This window comes from Rhea americana, unplaced genomic scaffold (assembly GCF_003343005.1).
Source record: "Rhea americana isolate MKP2758 unplaced genomic scaffold, rheAme1 scaffold_300, whole genome shotgun sequence".
NCBI classification, from domain to species: domain Eukaryota; kingdom Metazoa; phylum Chordata; class Aves; order Rheiformes; family Rheidae; genus Rhea; species Rhea americana.
The window spans coordinates 203,047-230,487 of NW_028186425.1; the positions used below are offsets into that span (position 1 = coordinate 203,047).

A 27,441-nucleotide genomic window follows, 5' to 3' on the forward strand; every position below is an offset into this window, starting at 1 on the left:
TTTCCCCTCATAAGAAACTTCCAAAAGTCAATAAAGAGCTTGCACTCAAACTGATTGAAGAGGAGGAGCAACAAGCTACTAGAAAAAGGAAACAAAAGGTGAGTTTTTGTTTTTGGAGATCACCTTAACTAGGAACACAGAAATAGAAATGCTTACAGTGATTGATTTACTGTTATTTGACTAAATAGATTCAAAGTTCCACTGTTTCTTAACTTTTAAGATAGCTTATTTTGGCAGGTGGACTTCATTGCAGTTGGAACACCAAGAATGCCATGTAGTAACTTTCAGTCATCTATATAATAAGCATATAATGATGAAATACTCACTGTGACGATGAGGTGGGCTTCATAGGAATCCAGAAGCTAGCTAAGTGCAGCATCRATAACAAAGTTGTCCAAAAAACCTGCATTTTTTTATTTGTTAGTATTTTGGTGATGACCAAACAAGATAGGCGTTTTCTGTAGATAAGAAGAACAAGCAGTTGCCCAGAGTAACATTGCAGTATAATTGCCCTTTTTTGTACACATGAACTCCATATATTAGTATTTTTAGTAAAATGTTAAATACATTTTATAAAGTAGCCAAATTGGTTCGCTCTTACTCAGCAGTTGATGATAGTTGATGTTGAAAGTAATCCATTTCTATATTTGATGTTATATAGAGGAAAAAAATGAATTAATATCTGGTAGGAGAGAGCAGCATTACAGAAATTTGCTTCGTCTGTCTCTATAAATTAGCAGAAAGCTCTGGTGCTTTATGTAGATATCATTCTATAGGTGCTTATTCTCACAAGAATATGGATAGCACTCATGAAATAATRAGCAAGGCAGACATTAACTTTGTGGAGCATATAATGAAACATTACATGTTATAACTGAGAAGACAGCATGAATTGGTGAAAAAGTAGGTGGTAATAAAACCTTAAATACAAATTTTCCAAGTCGCTATTACATTGGAATTATGCATCYGATAAATAGGAGAGGGGGATTTGTTTAGGAATATAGATCGTATTTTTAAGTGGTTAAAAAGAGTACATAAAAACATATTTTGATTATTTTCCTAATATCTAAGAGTCTTAAGAAGAGCAATGTATTTGAGGCTTTGGGATGGGAATTTTATTTTCCAAATAAAAATGCRAGATATACATTTGCAACACCTTCTATATTTAAGATTTACACYTGTTCTTTTCTGTATCTTTTTTTTTCCTCCTTGCTAGATAGCTGTAGAAATTTAAAGTTGGGGTGGGATAAATGTGCTTAAGTTTGGCAGTGTTGACAGACAAGCTTTTTATGATTAAAAGCTTTGTATTCAATGATTTAAAACAACAACAGCTTATTCACATAAGCTTGAACAGTGCCTAATTCAGCAGTGGCATAACTTACGCTGGTTTAATTTCTTTTAACGGGAACAAACTGACTTCCACTACTCTATGCGAAGGCAGCATAGAAAAACTGTATAAGATATACAGAAACACTTAGTCATAAGAATTTATACCAAAACAATAGTAGCATTGCATAAAGATGTGTTTTACCCTAATAATTTTGTTTTATATGGAATAGAATCATCCTGATCAGGCAGAGTATTCTCTTTGAAGGTACTACTGATTAGCCAATAGATATCAACACATCTCCAGATTAGCAGGCTGGATATATGAGAAACATTAATTCTAAAGTATTAGCAATGGTGTGTTTAAGCTGTGTATAGCGTGCATAAGAAACCATCTTGTTTACAGATAGCTTAGAATGATAAGGTACTTGATTCGTGAAAGTAATAAAACATAATTAGAATAAATTTTTTTACATGACCTAGAAGGAAAATGCAACTAGCATTTCCCATAATGTTAGGGGGTTTTGTTTAATTAAACAGGTGTTAATTAAATGAGCTTTGTTTTACCAATTTTAGAATTTTGTGACTAACTCATACTTTGCTTTGTTTCCAGAATCTGCCTAGTCTTCTCAAAGATGATCGCTTTAAGGTCATGTTTGAGAACCCAGATTTCCAGGTAGATGAGCAGAGTGAAGAATTTAGGCTGCTTAACCCACTTGTTTCTAAAATAAGTGAGAAAAGAAAGAAGAAACTAAAGATCTTAGAGGAAAAGGAAGCGCAAGAACAGGTAAAATATTTTCTATTAGGAAAAAGCTGTAGTTCTTTGTTTTATTTCAAATATTCAGACTTTTTACCCTARGAAGAAGAAAAGAGGAAAGAAGCAGAAAAATATCTGCCAGATAGATATAATTAATAATGTTATAGTTTGTTTTCAGATGTGAATATTATGTCTATGTAAGTATAAGTTAGAAAAACATGTAATATGTACATGGGGGTAATTTTATAATCTGTTTTCTGCTTCATTTGCTGTTCGTGTTTTTTTCAAATTTAAGTTCTCTTCAACTGTGCTTATGGAAAGCTGTCACGTACTCTATTTGCAGGAGTAGTTTGAAAAGAAAATTAATGATAATTTCTTATTTTAAACTATTTTTGTCTACAGGAAGAGGAAGAAGAACCAGAAGGAAAACCGAGTGATGCAGAAAGTTCTGAGAGTTCAGATGATGAAAAGAGCTGGGTTGAAGAGGTCAGGAAACAGCGCAAACTTCTACGCCAAGAGGAAAAAGTAAAGCGGCAGGAAAGGTTCAAGGAGGATCAACAAACGTTACTGACACCTCAATTTTTTGAGATTAAAGAAGGAGAAGAATTCAGAAGCTTCAAAGACTCTGCCAAAAAACAAAAGTTAATGAAGTAAGACTAATATTCTTATTTTAATAGGTGGGGGTGGTGGGTTATCAAGTATCTCTTTACTGTGCAGGCCAACAGTATATAGTTAGTTAGCCTAATAGTCTTGGAAACACTTATTTGTAAAGCCACATCTGGTGATTCAAGGATATAACTTGCAGGCACAGAGTTAAGTTTAATTTTCTGGTTAAACAATAAAAATATTTAAAATGCAGGAGAGGGATGATGAAAATGAGATGTAAAGTCAATATTCTGAGGTAGATTTGTGGATCCACTACTCAGTGCTAGTGATCTGCTGCTCACAGGAATAACAACACTGTTGTCTGTGGGTTTGGCTATATCTCCACCAGTGTCGTAAAGAGATTGACAGCCTAGATCTTTTTGATCTGATCCTCCAGAAGACTAGAATACTGCATGATTAGTCACCGTTTTGGCAGTAAGATCCAGGATGGTAAAAGAAAATCTTATGGTCTGGATATTTTTACAGCATCCAGAAATTTTGACAAAATGTGCTTTCACTTTATTGTCAGGGCTCACTATGTCTATTTTTTCTATTTTTCTTTTTTCAATACTAAAAAATAGACTCATTTTTTTAATTTGAATTTCACATTACACTTTTATCCTTAAATTGTTTATAAACTGAAGTAGCTGGGTAATATATAAAAAGCACATTTATCTTTTAGACTTGTGAGCTAAAGGACTTGGGTTTGAGGTGCTTAACGCCCACAAATCTCTTTTTTTCCTCCTTTTTTTTTTTTTTTTTTTTTTTTTTTTTTAATATAATCAGAGGTAAGTGAAGCCATTCAGAAGTTGAGATTTAATAGCCTTTTATTACTGGGAGAATAGACATCAATATTAAAGTCTTGAGAAACAATAGCTTCAAAGTTCTTGCAACATATGGATACAGAGCAGAATTTTGACCAGTATTGGAAACAGGTTGTTGCACTAGATGGACCAATAACAGCTTTTAAGCTTTTATTTAGAATTAAATGATTCAGTAAAAGAAAAAAAGAAATAATACATATAATGGGACTGATTTTTTTGTGTCACTAATGACTGACTACAGAGTACTATTGGATCAGTCKAGATGTTTTGTGATATTTTCTAAAGTTCCTTAAGGAAACATTTGATTTTAAAAAATAGCCTTTTCCTTAAACATACAAACTTGTAAGTTAGATTTTAAATATATAGATTAGATTTATAAATTAGTATTTATAGCAGTTCTACAGAACTGATTCTTGTGTTTCCCTTACCTCTTTTCTATCAGCAAATGTTTACAAACAGGGTTTTTCTTYGCTCTTTGTATTGAATATACCCATTTATTCTGGACTCTTGGATTTCTTAGTAGATTTTTTTTCCCTTTAACTTTCTTCTGTTTTATTGTTTGTTTGGTTTTTTTTTAATCCAAAAGATACTTTATCTATTTGCTATTGTATGTTTTCTGCATTGTCAGAAGGAAGACTCTCAATTTGAAATACTAAGATTTCTTTTCATTTAATTTTAAGCATGGAAGGCTTAAATGTGAACAAGCAGACTTAAAGTTAGATAAATAAGCCAAAGCAGGTGTAAAGAAGAAGAACTCAGGGGAAAAAAAGTATAGTGTAATACAGGAAGAAATAAATTGTTTCCTCTGATGTTTAGGGGGAGAGAAATTGCTTTGGTCAGAAAAACAAAAGATAGCAAATACTATAGAATTGTTCGGTGGATAGAGGAATGTCAGAGAAGACATGAAACATGGAAAGACATGTAAAAGGCTCCTTTAGGGAGAAGAGAGAATGTATCTTAAGGTTCACTGTTAATACTGTGCAGAATATTTTGCAAGGTGTGGTGCATAATTAGGGTGGCTCATGTTAGATGCCTGCTGTTTGAGAAGTGCACAGATCGGATGTAACATTATGATTGAAGACAAAATTGAAGGTAGAATAGGGTGACAAAAATGGGTGTGACGGTGTTCGTCTTTTGTCTGAATTACCTGCATTGAATTGTCTTTTCATGATTTTTTTTTTTTTTGAACACCGATTTCCATACTCACTGATCCAATTTGTGCTCATTCAGACATTATTAAGACTATCTAGTTTTATATTCTTCTGGTTCTTAGAACAAATTCTAAAATTACTTAGAACAAATTCTAAAATTATCAGCTGGTTTCTGTTTCTAATCCTGTGTAACTGATATGATTCTGCAGTCATAATCAGTCAGCATTGTGAGATGACTTTTTTTTGTTAATAAGCATTTTTACATACTAGAATTTTATGTAGAAAATACCTAAATAYGTTTTTTGCTGGCCTTATTCAATGACAAGTAGTCAGCATAAAAGCAATTAATTCAAGCAATGTACTGAAAATTGGAAAGACTGTAGTGGCATGTACAATCTGGTGAGTCTGGCATGTTTGTCTTTGATTTATCCAAGYTATGGAATGATGGTCTGTGACCAATATAATTAAGCACCTTAATACCTTCACTATGCACTTAATGGCTAGGTGTTCTTTTTTTCTCTAATCGTATAATGTTCTACCTGAGGAAACAGTTTATGACTTATATAAAACTGGGTGTTTCTTTTGACATGTTCCTGACTCAGCACGGCTGCAAGCCCAACTTCTAAAGCAGTGGTGTATACTATAAATTTCTTAGTAGACCAACAGTCTACACATTTTGTGCAGAGAAGCTGCAAAATTTATTCACAAATGCAACAAATGCTTTGTCTCAAGTCTCTTTATACTCTGTTTTCCCCTCATGTACTCCTATGCTTACACGTGAAAACCTGTTGCAGGTGGTGCTAGTATAGATGCAAAACTTAAACTTTTATTTTACTTATATAATAAGCTCCTTACCTAATAACTTCAATACATAAAAAGGAAAGGGTTTTTATCAATGTACTAAGATTTGTTTTGGTGAATGTACCTTTAAAATAATTGTTATAAGTGTTTATATGTCACTGTGTGTACAATTCACTATCATTTGGGGTGGCATATTTCCAGATAAATATAGCCTTACCTTCATTTATTCAGTAAGATTGCAATCCCAAACCATTTTCCATATATCTCCTCATTTTAATTTTTCTCCTGACCAAAGCAATATCTAGGCAGTCATGCTAAATAATTGCTGGGTAGTAGCCATATTTCTCCAATTCACTTTCAAAGGGGAGAAAAATGGAACTTCACTTGAATGTAGAAATCCGACCACAATGTGAGTGACTGATCTTCTGCCATAGTTAGCTCTAAGGCTTAGCTTGTCTTCCTGATTCACAGAAGTTTTTACATGTACTCAGTGAAAAATATAATACAGAAAAGATACAATCAAAGTACCTAGTCATGAGAAATAAAGCAATTCTTGACAGTGATTTTTTTATAGTTAATCTGAAAAGTCTTAGTTACATAAAYGGCTCATTATCCAAAATTCAGCAGACTTCAGAGATTTCATACGTTGGGCGCAATTTGTGAGTCCTTCATGCATGGAAATTCTATGGCCTTTAGTGGCTGCTTATCATGCTTATTGCTACTTATCCTATTTTTATGAAGACTTACTTTCCACATTTCATAAAAGTAATTTGCAAAAATGTAAGTAGTCATTTACCCCTCTTCATAAAGATCTAATAGGGTACTAATAGCAATATTTCAAATTGCAAAAACTGAATTTATCTACAGGTATATGAAAGTTTTCTAAGTACATCACAGAATAGGTTTGTCTTCCTTATTGAACTGCTCATACGAGCCATGTCATTCTCAGTTAGCATTACCTACTTGTAAGGATGTCCAGTAGGCCCAGATGAAGGACTTGTCATGTTAGGAGTCACAACAGTGTTTAGCAAGGCTGGCTGGAGCAAGTACCACCTCTCACTTTCTGCTTCACCCCTTTGCTGGGGGCTATGAGGAAAGAAGGTGTGTTTCTACTCCTCAGCTGTTCCAGTTTACAACCCAACATACTGAAGTCATCGTGGAGATACTAAGTATCAGCTTGTAACCTGGAACAAGTGAGGCATGTTGACATGTCCTGCTTTTGTGGGGACATTCAACTTTCCCTATTTGAAGTTAAAGTAGTATCTGTTTCAGCCACAACAGCTAAGTTCTGTGTAGACAAATGCTAGAGTTCAGTGCCTGAGGGACAATGTGTGTGCCAGAGAGCTTATAGAAATTAACTGACTGGCACCATGCAGTTAATGGCATATGCTCTTTTAAAGCTCTTTATAGAGTCAGAATCTGTCTTGTTTATCAGATCCAGTCATTTACATTATTCTGTTTTTATGTTTTGGCTTTTTTTGTTTAAACTACTTGCATTACGCTGTTCTAGCGTTGGTGTCAGAACAATCATTAATAATTGGATTAAGTAGTTTATCTCTGTCTGTGATGAATTATCTCAAAAATATATTCAGTATTATTTCCTTCCCTCCAAAGTGGAGGAAAACTTCAGAAATGTGATTTCAAACAAGCTGGATATATCTGGTTTTAAAATACTTGTATTTTTATTTGTGACATGTATCTGCAAGTGCAGCTGAATATACCTAACTTTTTCTGACATGTCATAGAAAACTGTTGCTATGGAAAGGCAAGATTTTTTTTCTCAGCTCAGACCTGATACTTTTTTTAAAAGAAAAAAGCAGGGACCTTTAGGCAAATTTTAAAAATGAYTTTTCTGTAAGCAATATTTGGAGGGAATGATTTGAGCTTGCATTTCTTTCCTGTTTATTGAATGTTTATTTTTGAGACTTTCAGCATTTGAGGTTTTCAGAGAATCTGGGATTAGTTTTGACTGCATTATCATCTTAAAATGGCAAGAATAGGAACTAATGTTAATTATTCTCTGCAGGAAAACTCTTGGAGATCGTTTAAAGCTTGAAGAAAAACTTGGGACTCTCAGTGTATCTGATACCACAGTAGGCAGCAAGCAGGCAACATTCAAACTAAAAAAGGTAAGCTTTATATATAATATTTTTTAAGATAGTACACAATCAACTTTAGTTTTTGTATGAAAGAACAGGAACCTTAAAACCATGAAACAAATGTCCCTCTTCATTTCTTTRTAAGCTGCCAACTCTTCTGTTTCTTGCCAAAGAGAATGAAAGACTCCAGTAGTACTCTGTATTTATGCCCTTATAACTCAGGCAGCACTCATAAAAACTTGTATTTCAGTGGAAAATACTGGCTTCCATCTTTTAATAGTTTATTTGCAGACACACCATCAGAAGTTTGTGACCTTACCTGACACCTATGCCAGGACTAATCAGATTTTGGCGTGCAGGTTTAAACACAATCAGGATGTAATAGGTGATAGACTTTCTCTCCATTGGTAATGATGGTGAGTCTCAACATGATGAAAACAGAACTCCGAACCACTTCTGTCATTGAGCTTTTGTAGCACAAATCACAAGAATGAGTCCTGGTCCTGTTCTACTTGCCAAATTCTATTTGGTATATGTAGTTGAATTCTGCCTATCTAGCTTTCCCGTAGCGTTTTTATTTACTATGGTAAGGAATTTTGTAGATCCTAATATAGGTGTAGTGAAATGCATGCATGCATTTGCTAGATTTGTGGAACACTTAGGGGTGTTTTTGCTAGAAAAATGTTTTAGAATCAAGGACATATTCTAAAACCTGAAGATCCATGTTCATTCTTCAGATTCTTTAGCTGACAAAAGGTACTTTGGTTAAAAGTGTTTTACCTCAGGTAAATTTGTTTTGTCTAATACATTTCTCCTTACCACTGGTCAAATACTCTACAAAAATAAAACTACACTATGATCACAAGAATATTTAAGTAGTTATTTAATTATCACTTTGGATACACATGAAAAAAAACTTGAAATAACCAATTTTATTGGAATGTTTCTACNTTTTTTGCATGATTATTGTCTCTTTTCAGATGTTCTTCTTCTTGTTGTTTTTGATTCCCAAACTTCTGGAATTTAAAACATGTTAACTGTGGAATAAGTCACAGATTCCACTGGTATCACCATTCCAGGGCTTTTACCAACTTTTAATTATGTTAGTGCCTTACAGCTAGTTAAATGGGCTTTTCAGGGTTCCTAAAACATCCTCTTTTTTATAGTAACTTTAAATGTAAAAGTTCTGAGCCACAAGGTTTCTTGCAGTTGATGGTGAAGAATGATCTATCGCCTTCCATTAGCGATTTAGTAGGATTTTGGAGTGAGGGGAGAGAGAATGGATGTGGCAGTAATTCAGAAGGTTGTTTTTACATGAGTCTATTGGATATGATTTTGGTGTGTTTTTTTTTCCTCCAAATTAGACAGTCCACTGGGTATATATTCTGATGTCCCAAGAAACAGAGCAGGGAGAAGTAGGAAGAATTCATGCTATGCAGTAATGCAGTATGCTCAGTTATGACACTTTCTTTGAAACAATAAAGAAAATGAAGTTGGCAAGCCAAGAAGGAATTTAGTATTACTTCAGTCATTATTAAATTCTGCTTTGTGATGCCCTATCTTTAAAGTGCAGATGTATTTGGGAGTAAATGGAAAGATTTGGGGTTGTGATTCCATAGGATTGATATCATTTGACCTTGTAGGTCAGTGGAACTGAGGTTGAATATGGCTGTTGCACTGTAGCTGTTGACTCATGTTAATGGCTCTCCAAGTGCTGACACTTGGAGACTGACAAATCCAGTGCTACAATCATTTGTCATTGATATTTCACAGTTCATTTTTGGGGGGATTTCATTATGGTACCTCAGTATTTTATCCTGTTTTTACAATTTCAGCATGCTTTATTGTAGCAAAAGATGTGATAAAATGACAGATTTTCTAAACTATTTAAAGGAGATAGTGTAGAGGACTTTTTTTTTTATTAAAAACCAACGCTTTTAATGCAATTCAAGCCAATTTCAGCATACTAGTTGTAACAGTAAACATTAAACTAAAAAATAGTTCTTGAGGCTGTTTCAGATGAATTTTGAACAGTGAGGAACCACTTAGGTTTTGATATAGCAGGTTTCTTGATCTCTGCTTGTAGGGAAAATAAGCCAATAAATTTTGGCAAAGTCTAAAGATCATTAACTTTTATCACCATGATATGGGTATGAGTTTACTGCTACRTTTGTTAAGTTGGTTCATATCTCACCTCAGCCCAAACACAAATCTCTATCTCAAATTCAAATGATACTTTTAGTAGGAGATTTAGGGAGAGATGGGTTAATGTTTGAGTGCTGCTGATACAGAATTAGTGGTGCAGTGGGCATGCAGCTGTTTGAGTTACAGTAATTCTATCTGTCTATTAATCCAGTCATCATTTGCTGCTCTTTGGAAGTCACTCTGATTCCTGCAGTATTTTGTAGCAGAGACACTTGCTTGAGCTTGGCTGGTTCAAGTCCACTAGATCCAGTTTATGCYTAGTTTGAAGACAAACCTTAGTCTTACAAAGACGACATTATTTTATGGCTGTGAGAGCCCTTTTATCTATGTAGTATGTAAATGAAACACTTTCAATGGATTTTTGATGAAGAGGAAAAGCATTAACAGTGATTGTGCTACATGAGAAGAGATTATAGAATCGTAGAATCAGTAAGTCTGGAAGGGACCTCTAGAGGTCATCTAGTCCAACTCCTCTGCTCAAGCAGGGTCACCTAGAGCGTGGTAGACAGGGTTGTATTCAGGCGGGCYTTGAAKAWCTCCAGAGAAGGAGACTCCACAACCTCTCCGGGCAACCTGTGCCAGTGCTCTGTCACTCTCACAGAGAAGAAATTCCCCCTCACATTTAGGCAAAACTTCCTGTAGTTCAGTTTTTGCCCGTTGCCTCTTGTCCTGTCACATGGGACAATGGAAAAGAGTTTGTCCCCATCCCCTTGACACCCTCCCTTCAGGTACTTGTACACAKTGATMAGATCCCCCCTCAGTCTTCTCTTCCCCAGGCTGAAGAGGCCCAGCTCTTGCAGCCGTTCCTCATAGGGCAGATGCTCCAGCCCTCTGATCATCCTCGTAGCTCTACACTGGACTGTCTCCAGTAGCTCCATGTCTCTCTTGTAGTGAGGAGCCCAGAACTGGACACAGTACTTGAGATGAGRCCTCAGCAGGGCTGAGTAGAGGGGCAGGATCACCTCCCTCGACCTGCTGGCAACCCTCCTCCCAATGCAGCCCAGGATACCATTGGTTTTCTTGGCCACAAGGGCATGTTGCTGGCTCATGGTCAATCTGTCATCTGCCAGCACTCCCAGGTCCTTCTCTGCAGAGCTGTTCTCCAGCAGGTCAGCCCCCAGCTTGTCATGGTGCCTGGGGTTATTTTTCCCCTGGGTGCAGGACTCTGCACATGCCCTTGCTGAACCTCAGSGGGTTCCTCTCTTCCCAGCTCTCCAGCCTGTCCAGGKSTCTCTGAATGGCAGCACAGCCCTCAGGTGGATCAGCCACTCCTCCCAGCTTGGTATCATCTRCAAACTTGCTGMGGAGGCACTCTGTCCCCTCATCCAGGTCATTGATGAAAAAGTTGAACAGGATGGGACCCAGTACTGAGCCCTGGGGGACACTGCTAGCAGCAGGCCTCCAACTGGACTCCATGCCACTGATGACCACCCTCTGAGCTCTGCCTTTCAGGCAGTTCTCAATTCACCTCACTGTCCACTTGTCTAACCTACACTTCCTGAGCTTCTCTAGGAGGATGTTACAGGAGACAGTGTCAAAAGCCTTGCCTTGTCTACTTTCGACTTTCTCTCCCTGGTCAGGTGGCCTGCAGTAGACAAGTGTACCTTGTCAAGGTACACAACGTCCACTGCTCTCCCTTCATCTACCCAGACAGTCATGCCATCATAGAAGGCTATCAGGTTGGTTAAGCAGAATTTCCCCTTGGTGAATCCATCCTGGCTACTCCTGATCACCTTCTTTTCCTCCATATGTCTGGAGATGACATCCGGAATGAGCTGTTCCATCACCTTTCCAGGGATGGAGGTGAGGCTGACTGGCCTATAGCTGCCTGGGTCCTCCTCCTTGCCCTTCTTGAAGACTGGAGTGACACTGGCTTTCTTCCAGTCCTCAGGCACCTCTCCAGTTCTCCAGGACCTTTCAAAGATGATGGAGAGYGGCTTGGCAACAACATCCGCCAGCTCCCTCAGTACCCGTGGGTGCATCCCATCCGGGCCCATGGATTTGTAGATGTCTAGCCTGCCCAGAAGGTCTCTAATCCTATCCTCCTCAACCAAAGGAAAGGCTTCCCTTCTCCAGACTTCCTCCCTCACGTCCAGGCTTTGGAATTCCTGAGGGCTGCCCTTAGCAGTGAAGACTGAAGCAAAGAAGGCATTCAGTAATTCTGCCTTCTCCGTATCCCTTGTCACCAGGACCCCCGCCCCATTCAACAGTGGGCACATATTTTCCCTAGTCCTCCTCTTGCTGCTGATGTATTTGAAGAAGCCCTTCCTTGTTGTCCTTGACATCCCTTGCCAGACTCAATTCCAACTGGGCCTTAGCCTTCCTCACCGCATCTCTACATGCTCTAACTGCTTTCCTATAATTCTCCCAGGTGGCCTCTCCCCTCTTCCACAGTCTGTGTATTTTCTTCTTCTGTCTGAATTTGGCCAAGAGCTCCTTGCTCACCTTTGCAGGTCTCCTGCCCCGTTTTCTGCACTTCTCACTCATAGGGATGCACCRCTCTTGAGCTTGGAGGAAGTGATGTTTGGATATTAACCAGCTCTCCTGGACCCCCCTTCCTTCTAGGGCCTTAACCCATGGAATTCTCCAAGTAGGTTTCTGAAGACCCCAAAGTCTGCTCTCCTGAAGTCCAGGGTTGCAATCCTGCTTGTTGCCTTACTTCTTTCCTGCAGGATCGTGAACTCCACCATCTCGTGGTCATTGCAGCCAAGGCTGCCCCCAACCTTCACATCTCTAACCAGTCCCTCTCTGTTGGTAAGGACAAGGTCCAGCAGGACACMCTTCMTCATWGGCTCMTCCACCATTTGTGACAAGCAGTTATCATCAGTGCATTGCAGGAGCCTCCTGGACTGTTTGTGCCTTGCTCTGTAGTCCTTCCAGCAGATGTCAGGGTGGTTGAAGTCCTCCATGAGACCCAGGGCCTGTGATCGTGAGGCCACCTCCAGCTGTCTGTAGAAGGCGTCATCGACTTTCTCTCCCTGGTCAGGTGGCCTGCAGTAGAYATTTTCACATAGAAAAATCTACAATTGTAAACAGCATATTAAATACTTTAATGTTTTCAGAAAGTCCATCTGTTTCAGTGAAATTTTCTAATTGTCCTTTCTGTCTTTGTAAAATGCAGTTGTGCAAATATTAAATATGATAATACTTTTAAACCAAGATAGGTAATAAATAGTCTCAGATTCCTGAATGAGAGTGAATGAATGTGTCTCAAGATAGCCAGAATCAATGGGTAGAGTGTAAGGCAAGATAACATGAGAACATTTATGGTAACATTTCTGAATTTCGAAACCTGAGTAGAATAAAATACCATTTTATAAACTCGTGTGCTAAAATTACTACATCATCCCATTCTCACAATTCTAGATCTAGCACCGTTAAAGTTCTTACTGATTGCTGCCCTAGAACTCTTCCGACTTTTAGTACTGTCATTATTTTTCGAGATTCGGATTTCTAATTCATGTCTGATTTTGTTTTAATATTCTAGTCAGAGCAGCAGAAGAAACAGCAGGAAGCTGAGAAACAACATCGACAAGAGAGGAAAGCACTCAGGCGTTCTGCTGGCCACCTGAAGAGCAAACGTGGAAGAGGGCAACGGTTTCATTGATGTATTTTATGCTAATTTTTTCAAGAAAGTTCTTTTCTCTTATTTTTTCATTTGAAAATGGGACTTCACAGTACAAACGTATTTGTATTTTGTTAAAGTAATGGACACAGAAACCAGAACTTGCTAAATACTGTATTAACTATTGAAAAGCTTATGAAAAAGTTAAGTATTGGCAAAAGGACATTGTGAGTATGGCGTATTATAAACTCCAATATGGTTGTATTTGTGCAGAAGGCATCAGCAGCTGGTTATTATGTAACCCTGGGTGTAGTTTATATAACAATTTATCTATGCAACAAGGCTGCCTGTCTTTTTTTTTTTAGCTTAAGTAATGGGTTTTGCTCTCTGAAATACGTCTAATTTGTGACAACTTAGATGCATGATCAAATGTGAACTATTTTGTCTTAATACTTTCTTTATGAGGACCACTATGAATTTTTCTTTTCGTTTATGCTCCTAGTAGGGTGACATAAAACTGTGTTTTTCAAAAACTGACTTTGACTTTACATTCTTAGGCTGCCTGTGTAGCCAAGAGGAGGTTAAGTAACTGGTCATCCTGAGGGCAATGGACAATGGCAAGCTTGGTTGCTGTGAGTCACCCTATAARGATATCTCTCTTGCCATGCCAGTGCACAGTGGGGAATCTAGGAAGGAATCTAGGAAGGATAACTTTGTTAAGCTAAAGTTTGGTGAACATTGCCTTTACTCAGAATCCTTGATACCAGGTATAATGTGTTTTGGTAAGAAAGTCGTGATTCAGCAGGTATCGTGGAGTATGTATCTATATACCCAGCAAATTAAGGCCATACAGGTAGTCTCCATTCCTTCAAATTTTATTTAGTTAAATAATTTAAGCAACTTGAGTCTATGTTAAGGAAATAATCAAAAAGATGGCATACAAAATAATTAATTACTGACAGAATGCTTGTTGCTAAGCAGGATATAGCATCTCTTTCTGGTTTTTATCTTGCAAAACCTTTGTTTACGTAAACAGCCCACTGTATAGATAAATTAATTTTAACTTTGATCTCAAAGGGACTTTGTTACTGCTTTTTAAAAAGCTTTATAATTTGCCTTTTTGCTGAATCCAAAAAACTCTGAACTTTGGATCCAGCAAGAGTCAATGAATATCCTCAACCCTGCAAATTACTTTGAGACTTGAAAGTTATTAAATGTTTTGCTTTATAAACCAAAAGGACTATTAATCTCAGGTCAGGTCTCTTATACAATACTTACCATAAATGTTTTGCAGTTATTTCAATAAAAACCTAACAATTTTTATTTTTATTTGATTACTACTGAATCAAACTACTAAGGGAAACCTTTTTTTATCTTAGCCTTACATTTTCTGATCAAGATTTATTTTTTAGAGGATAGATTAATTGGTCACACAGTTAAATTTATTTTCTTACTTATTTTTACCTGATTTTAATTCCCTGCCTCTGGTTTTGTTTATGTTGTTTATTTTAATTTAAAAATTCCTTTTGCACATAGTATTTCCTTTTTTGAAACATACATTGTGATCAAGTCCCCTCTAAGTCTTTGCATTTAGCTAAAGGACAAGAATTCTGTGTCTTAGGCTTTTCTCTTCAGCTTTCAAATTCTGCATTGTCTGTGAATGTGAGGCACTTTATATGTAACAAAGAACTACCCAGTATTCCAGTATCAGTCTTACCTATACCTTGTATCGAGAAGTACCATTATTACTTCTCTTCAGCTGCTGAGAAACTGATGCAATGTGGTTGCTCCAATGTGTGTCCCTCTTYTTGGAGTCTTGTCTTTCAGTGACATTAAACTTTTGAAATCCAACTGAAAGGACAAGTCAAAGTATGTACAAGTGCAACAATAACATCTTTCCTCTGGAGCATTGTTGTCTATTGGATGTTATCTGCATACAATTCAGGTGTGTTCTCTCCATATGTACGGGCTGTATTGAGCATGCAGAGATTAATTGTGGAAACTTGCCACAACTCTTAACAGGAAGAGTTAAGAGATTAGCTATACAGAACTAGTACTGTAAGAACAGGAATTTAGAGATCTTTGCCTGTAAATATGTCACATTTTTATATGCARTGTGTATAAATTGTGTATATGTATATGTGATACTGCCATAGTAAGGCTAATTAGAGATAAAAGTGTGAGTAAAAGATATCAGTCGTTCTGGAGAAGAATCTTAGAAAATTGGAGGTCACAGATAGTATTTGTGAATGAGAGCATGAGAGCTGGCTTGTGTTTCTGAATATTCTTGAACTTCGTGTCGAACTTCTCCAGTTGTGATGTGCCTCTTCAAGAAGAGAGACTGTACTGTGTCTTTGAATTCTTTAGTATGCTTGTCTTTGTTCAGGAGTACCTGCTTTGTGGATGGTTCTTCATTCAGCAGTTTCTTCATTTGCGCACTTGATTTCTCAAAGCTTGCAGGAGATCGTGGTGGAGTAGGGTGATTACATAGATGAAGAATGGGCAAAGCTCTATATAATCTCCATCTTAGTTGTAACTGAGTTCATCCTCTGCTAGGTAACCAGTGGACCATTATAGGTTTCAGAAAAACAGAATTAACCAGTAGCAGGTCTCTATGCCAAAGGTTGGTTTATGCTGCTGATATATTTCTGAAGGAAGTACATATCATTCTAATGTATGCAGGTAGACACTCAACATGTTTCTAAAGCAGACAGTATATAATGTCAAAATTAGTCAATTAATTGAGCTAAYATTTAACCTAAGACTACTTTTCCCCATGACCTAGTTTAGGAATTTAGAGGTTTTGATGCCAGTGATACTCTGAAAAGTGAATTTCCTTGTCTTGGTCTGACTATAAAGTGTTTGAAAGAGGGCAGTATTCTTTATATATTGCTCACTTCAGTGAGGAGAAGTGTTAAATGTTTGCATTTTGGTAGCAGTGTTAGGCATGGCTCCTTCTGGGTGCCCAGCGCTTGAACTCTGGAATACAGATAAGCTATTGTTGGTGGGCTACGCCAAGCTACTTGACATGCATTCAAGCCCAAGACCTCTTAGTGAAATATAATGACAGGACCTTGCAAGCCTTGCCTTTGAAGTGTGAGGGAGTACAAGAGTGGGCTGCTCCACAAGGAAAGGGAGACTGGGAACTGAAGGTAACAAGAAGGCAGGCAGGGGGAGTGACCTCTCCAACAAGGGGTGCAGTCCTGCCTTAACCAAAAAAGAAGAGCAGGGCAGGTCTGGTAACTGTAATGAGGTTCAACCAGCAGACTGGATTACTAGACAAGTCTGTAGTGACTAGGACAGTCCAAGGTCAAGTCAGCAAGTCAGGACCAATGAGGCGCCTGGAAAGGCATGGGCACACCTGCAGCGTAGCTTAGGCAAGAACCAAGGCTGATGCAGCTCCCAAGCAAAGGAGGAGAGACTCCCAGAGAGGCTTCTGGGAGCTCTTTCTCACACAGCTCCTCACTGCAATCTGATCCCTACTTATTTAGCTGAACTATTATCAGGGCTGGCTTTGAGCACAGGCTGCCAAACCCTTGGCAAAGTGTGGGGAGAGGTAGAAGAGCCTGTTGGTGCACTGAGGCCCCAGACATGAAGCACATTTCAGATTCTTCAGACTGTTAAAGCAGATTAATGTCCTTGAACAACTGTTTGAGGTGAAAATTGAGAGCCTCAGTAGAAGCTGACATTAATGTGACATTAATGCAGTATCATTGCAACAAATTGACTTCATGATGCAACCTAAACAGGAGTTCCTTAGGTATCRTCCTGATTGTATTAACCTATTCTGTTAAAAGTGCTTTATTTTCCATTCTATAGGAGTAAGTATTGATCCAGTATCACAAGTCCTAGAAGCTCAGCAGCTGCTGGGATCCTTCTGACGTTTAATGTTGGTKGGTCTAAGGCAAGAATGACCAGGTGCTATGGCCTTATGGAAACCCTGATTGTTTCATGTGTATGAGAAATTAGTGTTGTTAATCTCCTTTAAAAACTCACTATAAATAAACTTTAAATTTCAATTTAGTGGTTAAACATGCGTGTGTGAAATATCAGCAAGATAGAAGACCTGGAACTGACATGTTGGCTAAACTTTAGTGCCATCTTACTCTACAAATGATATAGCTGATTTCAGGTAATATCTTCGTCATTAAATTGAAATTATTTGTGTGTTGTTCTTTCCAAAATGCTGTTAACAAACCAAGAAGCATGTTGAATTCCGGTGAGCTGAGTTCTGATAATTTGTTTGAAATTGAGAGCATTCATCAGTTTRCACAAAACAGTGAAAGAAGTTAGAGCATCTTTTTTCATATCTGAAAATAATCGTGAAATATGATTTTAAATAYTTCCCTTCGTAAGTATCAAGTGTATTTAAAATGTATATACGCTTTTTTTTTTTTTTTGGCTCATGGAGTGCCTTTCTGTATGGACATTTAAGTATGAATTGGAATTAACAACTTCAAGAAAAGTTATGTGGGAGGATGTTAGTTTTTTCAGGATATTCCATCCCCTTTTCAGAATATTCTGTCCCTGTTTTTGTTCTCTACATTCATTCACCCTCCTTTGGGAAAAGGAGTAACAGACTTGAATTCCAGGAAGAAAAACTGAGACAAGCTTTCAGATATGGAAGAATAGTGAAACAGTGGCGTAAATGACTGYGAGAAGTTTTTAAATATCCATTGAAGGATTTATAATATCTGATTAAACATCTGCAGGAATCACACAAGTATAGTGGAATCTGCCTTGAGAAAGAGGAATGGATTAATTAACTTCAGAGGACCTCTGAAGCCCAATGATTCTGTGATTGGTTGTAGGACATAAGGAATAGGCATGCAGCATTAACTGACTGGAGTAGTTTTTCCTCTTTGTCCCATCCCTCAGCTGATTCACTCACTATTTTTTATCTTTTTATATCTTTTCATAAAGATTAAATACTTTTTATGGCTTGTTTCCATAGCTAATGTATTTTATCTGTTCTTCTGAAGTAWGGGTTTTATATACTAAATGAAAGCATATAAATCTATTAATAAGCTTTAGCTCTTGATCATTATCTCTGTGTTTCAAAGACCATTTTACTCAACAACTGACTCTTTGTGATGAATATGAAGTAGCCCTATTGAATTACTGAAATAAACAAATTATAGTACAGCCTGTAAAAAAAATAACCAGATTTAGCAAACCCTTACACAGCTTGCTTATGCAGCTTGAGCAAAAAGAATCCTAGCATTTTAAAGACTGTTGTTGGATAAATGTAAACCTTTTAATGTTCTGAAGTTTGTTCTTTGGTCATTCTGTCTATAAAACTGGGTATTTCTAATTTCCACACCCCTTCCACAGACCTGTAATTTAGACTTTCTTTCTCTTCCTCATTCCTCTCTTTGATGTCTGTGCTTGTTTTAACTGCATTTTATCTTCCTTCCTCTTTTACTTTATGATTTGGTCCAGATCATTGATCCATATGAAACCTAGTGGCAAATTTCTGTTGATAATATGGAAAGGTGATAGAGGAAGGGAGGCTTCAACCATCCTTTGGTTTTCATTCTCTTCTTTGATTTCATGTATAATTTCTTAGAATATTCACAATATCCTGTGTTTGCACTGTTAGTGGCATTTCCATATGGAATATTGGTGAGCATCMTATGGTACTAACTAGTTTGCACATTGTAGCRTAATYATAGGTAAAGCGAGMTAACTTTTATATAGGTGAATAAAAACTGCAWTGACTGTGAATCATCCATAGYGCTTCTAGTGTAAATTCAAAAATATGTTGTTGACTTTGATTTTCRAGATCTCATCTTCTAATTCCTGTTGTCTTAGTGTTTTCAGATGTCAGTGCATTTGCAAGGAGTGAAGATCGACTGTGAACATGGCTGCTGTTTGGAAAGCAATCATTTTTCTCTTGCTGTTAGAAAGTAATCATCAAATACAGTGCTGCATTTACTCCAACTGTATTCATATAGGAAAGCTCTAACTGAATGTTACAGTCATTTTATAGTAAGATCAGGTACAAGTTCAAAACAATATTGTTCCCAGTGTGGACATGCTTTACAAATGACATTTGGGTCAGCTTACCTATGAAAGCAAGTCCTTGTTCTCATTTAATTCTTCCTTTGAGTGGGGCAAAAGTGAAAATCCCATTTCCTCATTAAGAAGAAAACTAGGCAGTTAAAGTGGGAAATACCAGCCCAGCCCTAATCAAAACTTATACTCCCAATTCCTGGAACCACCCTTCCCTTCCCTACAGCAGTTTCTGCCAAAGCTGTTCTGTCTCTCATTATCTCTTGTTTTAACATCTGGGTATTTCTTGTGGGGTGCCTGTCTCTACACTCCAGTTACTTTTGTGARTTTCTGGATTTATAGCACAAGTTTTGTACAAATATAGCACAGACTTAAGAATGAGTTCTAAAATGRTAACAGATGGGTTGCAAATAGGCACACCTTGAACAGGATCGATTTGTATGAACTTAGAGCTGTGCAGTGCTGTGACATCAAAGCACATSGTGGGGGTTGGAGAATTAGCAAATSATCTTGTGCAAGCCCCAAATTTGGGACAAGTAGAGGGGTGCATTAGCCAGAAAAGAAAACCCACTTTTACTGCTCAGTATGATTCTGAACCACTGTTCTAGGCCTAGTTTAGTAAATGTCTGGGTGTTTTTTTTTTTTTTTTTTTTAAGAATTGAAGCATTATGTACGGTTACACCAGAAGTCAAACATGCAGAAATACATGACAATTACATATCATCTTAAATCAATAATGAATTCTATGGCCATAACATTTACCTGCATTTCTCTTGTAAATACATTTTGTTATATATTTTATCCTTTGAAATACTACAACTTAACATCACTAGTTAAATGAATACAGTAGGGGTTGCGGTCATAAAAGGCCATGTGCTTACCTTTAATGATGTAATCTTAAGCAAATGGAAATGTAGTGAAAAGTAATTATCTTGTCTGTTAGGGTTTTGCTGATAATCTTGTAAACTGAATCAAGGGGAACATYTGTGACACTCCCATCATAGCTGCTATGTTTTTCTCCTTTCCGAGATGTGAGTGTTGCCCAATGAGACTATGACATAGTTACACTACAAATATGAGGCAATATTTTCAAACAGATCTCCACAGCAAATATCCTCTAAGATATTTTAAACAGGTTATAACAACTCTCTTTTGCACAGTGCCATGGTAACTACATTACTGCAATTTAAATACTAATAAAAGTAGAATATGGATGATGTTCCAGTGCTTAGGACTGGGCCTAACACTATTTAGTAATATAGGCATGACCAACATTATTTTTAATTTCCCATGTTTGCATGCAGCTGGTGACTAGTATCAATAAATTAATTAGTCAGTAAGGCAAAAATTGGTATGAGGAAAGTATTGGTAAGCTTAGAGGAATATATTTTACAGGAGAAATTTGAAGGAGATGATCCTTACTTCCCTTTGCAGCCTCTCAAACTATGAGAGGTTCTGATCAAAACTGAAAGAAAATGAAAACCTCTTCAGAGCTGGTAAGCAGAGGATGAGACATGAGGCTATTTTAGGTRTTCAGGAAGCAGTGCCTGGACCTGCCTGGAATGGTGGGAATGAAGGCTGACTTCAGTGGTGGCATTTTGGATAGATTTGAGGGCAGGACTGCCAACATATGATGGTTATTTTCTGTCACCATAGCAAGGAAGATTTTTTTTACCTGAGTGGAGAGAACACTGCACTGCAGTATAAGTAAGGGCGAAATAACTAAAAAGCCTAGGCAGACAGCTCACTCTCCACTGTTTTGCTCCTGAAGACTTTTCTCAGCCTCAGAACATGATGTCTGTTGAAGCCTTGCCTAGAAAATAATGAACATGGCTCTGATGCACAGCATCTTGCTCTCTAGCAAGACTTGCATGTTTCTTCTTAATTCTGGAGAAGTGATTGAACTATTATGTCAGTTAACACGCGTTATTTTCCCTTGCTTCTGAAGATCTGGGAAGGCAGAACTTCCTTCCTTCACACAGGTCACTGCTCCTCATAAAATAAAGAGGAATTTCTCATAGAAATAGATAATTTTGAATAAGAGTAACAGTCTAGTAAGGTGGTCTGTAAAGCAGTGGAGGAAGGGAGAGAGAAGAGATGAAGTCATGGGATCTGGCCAAGATGTTCCCTTAAACTCACTTAGGAGTTTAAGTGTCTCTTAAAACACTTTGCAACAGGAAAAAGAGCTTACCAATGGAAATGGCAAATTTTCAAGAGCTGAAACCAGTCTGTTCTAGTTTGAGGTTTTCAGTAAAGACTCTCTAACTTTCAGTTTTAGCACCACTTGCTCCTAGAGAGTAGAATCCTGTCCTGACCTGCTCCAGTTTCTTGTACTTTAGTATCTTTAAAATACTGGCTTCCTCAGATGGCGTGACAAGGTTATTAGAGCTGGTCAGACAGAAACAGAAATAGTGATCTCTTTCAGACCATATTCTTTTCTTTCTTTYTTTTTTTTYYTYYTTTTTTTYCCGACATTCCTGACTTACTGGGGGTTAGATAACAGCATTATCTAATCACAAGGCCTGAGTCAGTGCCTGTGTGGAACAGCAGTTTGAAGTGCCTGCAGCTTGTGACCACTGAAGCACAGAGCTGTCTGAACCCTTTCTACCTTCCTTTCCTTTTGGATGGACATATTTTGACATTGACAGCATCAAGAAAGTGATCGACAGCAGCTGTCAGAAACAGCTTATCCAATTAAGCTTATTCTTTCAGYTGTTCAACTTCTTCAGTTCTTCAAGCTAGCTTTTGCTGTTTTGGCCTAACAACTCAACAAATTTCTACACTATGTAGGAATAGGGTGGGTGAAAATTATCAGCGCTGATGTTTTTTCTTCAGGTGGTTGGGATTTGGTGACAGCTAACTGATAAAAGCTAAGTGGAAAAAATTTCTTAATCACAGAAAATTTTGCAACTTTCAAGACAATCCTACCTTTGGCTTCCTATACATTATTTCAGTTGCATCTGTCTCATCATATTGACTGATGTATTTTAGGACATTGTGACATAAACCAGGCTGAAGAAAGAGATGGGCTTAAGAACCTATCGTTGCATAAGATAGTTGCACAGCCAGTGAAATTTTACTGTAGTTAGGTTGTGTAATTCTCATAGATCAAAATTCCTGTCTCTTATCTAGGGCATTTATTCAGAATTCAGACTGGCATTCAGACTTGCTCAGAGTTCAAAGGTGTTTGAACCTAAAATTCAGGCTTATCTCTGCATTGTCCACAACTCCAAAGTCTTTAATACAAAGTTGCCTTAATTGCTTAACCACACTGATTCTTCTAATCTTCCCTCTACAGCTGATTCTCTGAGCAGTTGTCTTGCTCTTCTTGAAGGTCTTCAAATGTCTATGCATTTGGGGGCCAACGTGTCTAGAAATATCTTTGGTGTTTCAGAAAGGTACCAGATGCTCCCTGCATGGCCTAGGCAGTATTCCTCATTACTTATCTAAAAAGTAATAGAACTACAACTGTTCATAGTACRGCTTATTTTCTCACATAAATATTAAGGTTAGGTTAAACAAAGCTGAAGGTTAAACAAAGCTGGCCCTAAGGGGTTCAGTGGCTTAGCCCTAAGGTAGGATGACAGAAATAAGGGAGTACAATGATTTTGAGGCATTTCAGTGTCAATTTCTCAAAGTGAATGATGCAAACATCTCAACATGAAGCAAGAAATTTGAAAGCTCTTCTATCAGTTGTCTTTGGGTATCCTTTTTCATGTGAATTTCAAGTACTAAAAGAGAGAAATTCTGTTATTTCAAGGAGATCTCCTCTTCTGGTTTTGCCAAAGAAGCAAGATACCATAAGAACTAGATACTGTGACCAAGTTCCAAATCCATACAATAGGCTACCTGCGCAACTGATCTGTAGCTTGGGTTGACTAGCACACAATTCCTGTGAAAGATGAACTTACTTTTCACTAAACTAAAAGTTCTAACTTGAGTACATAACTAAATCTGCCTAAAGGCACAGAATTAACTTGAATGACCAGTACTTAATTTGTATTGGCTCTTGTGGATCCTGCTTACGTTAATTGCAAGGATCCCAATTGCAAAGGATAAACTATTACTGAATCATTTCTTAGATTTATTAGGCATAAGCCGGCTTTCATCCCACATGTTGGGCTTTGAACTGTTACTGAATAATTTCTCAATTCATTTTCTTCAGGCTTTTATTCCACCTGCAGGTGTTGCCTTTTCCACCTACACAGCCTCTAAGCAAGAGGGTCAGTCCTGATGTCTTGATGCAGGCCATGCTCTTATTGACATCAAAAGTTTTGCCTGTTTTGAGATGGTGTGGACATACTGGGACAATTTCAAGGTACTGTCTGGCTTACCAGTTGCTTGTTGGTTTAGGTTCTTCTGGTAGATGGAATTGAGGAGTAGTAGTATTTAATATTAGAGCGAGAGAAAATGGCTGTTTAAGTGTACTGATTTTAATAGTTTTGTTGGTTGGTGTCCTCTCCAGTAAGGATGGCTGTGCAGAATATTCTGTGGTTCCCACTCCATGGCAGAGGCCCAAGATGAAGTTGCGCACAAGTGTAGCAGGGTCTCTCTTACTACTCACCCACCTCTTCAAGGAGTCAGATCTGTCACATGCTTTGCATAGACTCACTTCTTGGTTGCCACATAATTTCCTAGCTTGGAGGGGGGATGCAGGAAGACACTGGATGCTCTATATGACTTCTGCTACTCCCTCTTTTCACACCCATTTTCTGTGCAGGTACTATGGGTCTCAAGAAGGAGGGGGGGAGGTGAGGGCTGTGCTTCAGGAGAACAAGAACAAAGTTTCAGAATTCAGTGAGCATTGTCCTAACTGGGAAGGAGCTGAAATTTCTGACTTTTTCTGATACATTTTCTTACATCTTTGCTTTAATTTTCTAACAGTATGGCACATCACACATGTGCCTTCCAAGACAGGAGAGGAGGGAACACACTGTTAAAGCTGTGAAATCATTGTTAGAAGATAATGAAGAGCTAAAAAGAAATGCACCATCATGCATATATACCTCTTCCTATCATCAAATATTACTGCTTGCATGTATGATAAGGATGCAATCTGGATCATGGTTGCATCCACCCTGATCAAGCTATGTGTAGGATAATTGATTCCCACATGATCATCTCCAGTGCAGCCTTCTTATCAAGTTTGTATGGGGATTATTGCTAATATAACAAAGATCATTTTTGGCCCTGAGCCATTACTCATGCTATTTGGCTGAAATTTTTATGAGAATTATTTATTAATGGTTAAATGCAAATGTGTTCTACCTGTACAGAAGGTAGAAAAAGAAGGTATGTTTCCTACTCCTTGAAATTTATAATCAGACACAGTATTTTAGCCAAAAATCTCTGTGCCCTGATTGCTGTTACCAAGGATTAGAGCCAAATACACCCTTTTCTCTGGGACTGTGCAATTTGGAAAGGAAAAAAAAGAGAGAAATTTAAATATATATTATATCTATGTATTTAAATATATATATGTATATAATGCAGTCTACTGATATTTTCTGCTGTTTTACTTCTGATGTGCAAAGAGAGAGCAACAAAGTCTACTTTTTGTGTTTTTTCTCATTGAAACTCTGTGGATCCTGCTTGCAAAGACATTTCCAACTGTATTCAGTAACAGTTTAGGTCTTTAAAGCCCAACCGTCAGCTGCATTTTGCATAGAAAGCTCTCAAATTACCCCTGTACAGCAGTTTCATTATCTGTAGGTGATCACACAGGTTTTCTACTTGGTTATAGGAACAGATAAGGGCAATGGGATTGCAAAATGTCAGAGTGCTTAGGGAGAGAGGAGAACTCTGTAGATATTTACAGATTCAGATGAGTTGGTATTTAAGGTTTGCAGTGACCCTTTCAAGAGGGTATAACTTTGTCTAGTAAAATTTTTCTTTGAGTAGTGAATAGTTATGGTGTAGCCCACATGTGCTTAAAGACATGCCATCTGTTTCTACAGCAGCAGCTTCTATCTAATAATTGCCAAACTATAAACATTATTCATCTTGGGAACTTTCTTAGATGAATGTGGTTTCTCTGTATTTACTGATCCTCAATGTATTTAGCTTCCATGTAGTTGTCCAGTTCCCCTGTGAAACCTCCAGACTGTTAGCACCTACAAAATCCACTGCCGCTGCATGATCTACCACTTCATTTGTTTGTGCTGAGTCTGCCTACTGTGGCTTCCCTTGAGTTTCTTTCCAGTTCTTCGCTTTTAAGAAACAGTGAGGCAGTTAATCCATTTTCATCCTTTGTGACAATATTCTTGATGATGAAGACTTCTTTTATCTCCCTTAAGTCTTRTCTTTTCCAGACTAAAATCCTAAATCATTCATTCACTCCTTCTACAGAAGCTCTCCCATATTTAAGATTTCTGGGGAAAGTCAATAAACACACATACAATTTAGTGCACTTTCCAAAAAGATATTATTAATATATTTCTCTTTGGCTTGGAAACTAGGCTTGCTTTCTGTCAGTTGTTACAGGGTAAGAGGAAAGATCTTCCTGTGGGTTAATATATTACTACAGACAAGCAGCAAAGGATGAGGGTAAATGGTCACTTTCCCTTGTAAGTGATCTGGAAAGATAAACAATCACACAGGAAATTAAAAAATAAAAAGCCTGCACAGAGCTGTAAGATAATTGAGTAAAATTGGGTAGGAAACAAAGTGGCAGCTGTCACTGTGGCATGCTGAGACATGACAGTGGCATGTCAACTATGCAAAGTAATACAGACAGACAGGAAAATTCATTTACTATCAGAGACACAACAATGAGCTCTAAACTGATTACTGGTGTTCAGGAAAGAGATCTTACAGTCACTGGATAAAGTTCTCTGAAAACATTAATTCAGTGTTCAGCAATAATCAAATGTTATTGGAAATGAGCAGGAAAGGAAGAGAAAAAATAGTAATAAAAACACCCTATGTCATATATAAATCCCCAGTGTTCTACTGTACCATGGATATTATGTTTAGCTCAGAGCACTTCACCTTAAGAAAATGCATAGTGTAACTRGAAAAGGCATTGAAGAGAAATAGCAAAGGTGATATGGAGAGCTTCCTTGCAAGTAGGACTTAAATAATGTGGGACTTTTTAGSTTGGCAATAAAGACATCTGAGCAGTCATATTGTAAAGATCTATAAAAGTTTGAATGGTGCAGAAGAAGATTAGAAGAAGATTGTGAAGAAGATTTTAAAATATTGTTCATAATATAAGATCCAGATGTCATCGAATAGATTCAAATAAAATTAAAATAAAAATATTAAATATTAAAAAAATCAAAAAAATCAAATAAATAAAAATAGATCAAAACTAGATAGCAGGTTTAAGATACTCACAAACAATATGTATATGATGTACAAGTACATTGTTGAACTAGTAATTGTGGGCTATTATGGAGGCCAAAGGTAGGAACTAGTTCAAAGGGGGTTAAGATAAGCTCCTAAGTAATTAGTCCATTATTATTTACTACGTGTGAGAACCTGGATGCCATGCCCACCTCAGGAAATCCCTAAATTAAATAATTGCCAGAATCTGGGAGCAGGTACTGAAAAAAAAGTCATTCTACTTGTCTTGTTTCTTTTACCCTTCCTTATGCATCTACTGTGAAGCAGATCACTTTGGTCTTCGGATATTTGTATGTTACTATGAGAATACTGAAGCACTGCAACTGTGTCTAGGAAGGCTATGAAATTTTTATATTGAAGCTTAAGAGCAGATGACATAAACATCTGTCAGATCAGGGTAGGTATAGTTTATCCTGCTTTAGAAGGGATTCAGGGACCTCTGAGAGTCATTTAAGTCCAATTTTCTACGATTCTGTAGAAACCAAGACTGAAAGTGGCTACTTCTCCATTTTCCATCCTCAGTCTTGTCATCAGGATATGAAAGAAAGGGGTCCTGACTGCTAAAGGGAAAGAAACGCTAAAGCTGAAGCTAGGGCAGAGCTGGCAGCCAGCACAATCTCCTACTGTTACCATCACCATGGAGGCTGAGGATGAATTATACATTCRAAGCACACCAGAGCAGACATGCCAGGATGTGACTCAAAAG

The 27,441-nt window shown here is 37.5% G+C and overlaps 1 protein-coding gene across 1 annotated transcript in view; it reads left to right on the forward strand.

The window, feature by feature from the left end:
* NOL10 (nucleolar protein 10) overlaps positions 1-13,714 on the forward strand; it is a 57,677-nt gene extending 43,963 nt beyond the window's left edge. The window contains exons 17-21 of the mRNA XM_085309707.1: positions 15-98; positions 1,940-2,113; positions 2,486-2,733; positions 7,531-7,633; positions 13,296-13,714. Coding sequence (XP_085165833.1) covers positions 15-98; positions 1,940-2,113; positions 2,486-2,733; positions 7,531-7,633; positions 13,296-13,415 — 729 coding nt within the window. The 3' untranslated portion in view covers positions 13,416-13,714. The remainder of the gene's footprint in view (positions 1-14; positions 99-1,939; positions 2,114-2,485; positions 2,734-7,530; positions 7,634-13,295) is intronic.
* The last annotated feature ends 13,727 nt before the right edge of the window (positions 13,715-27,441 follow it).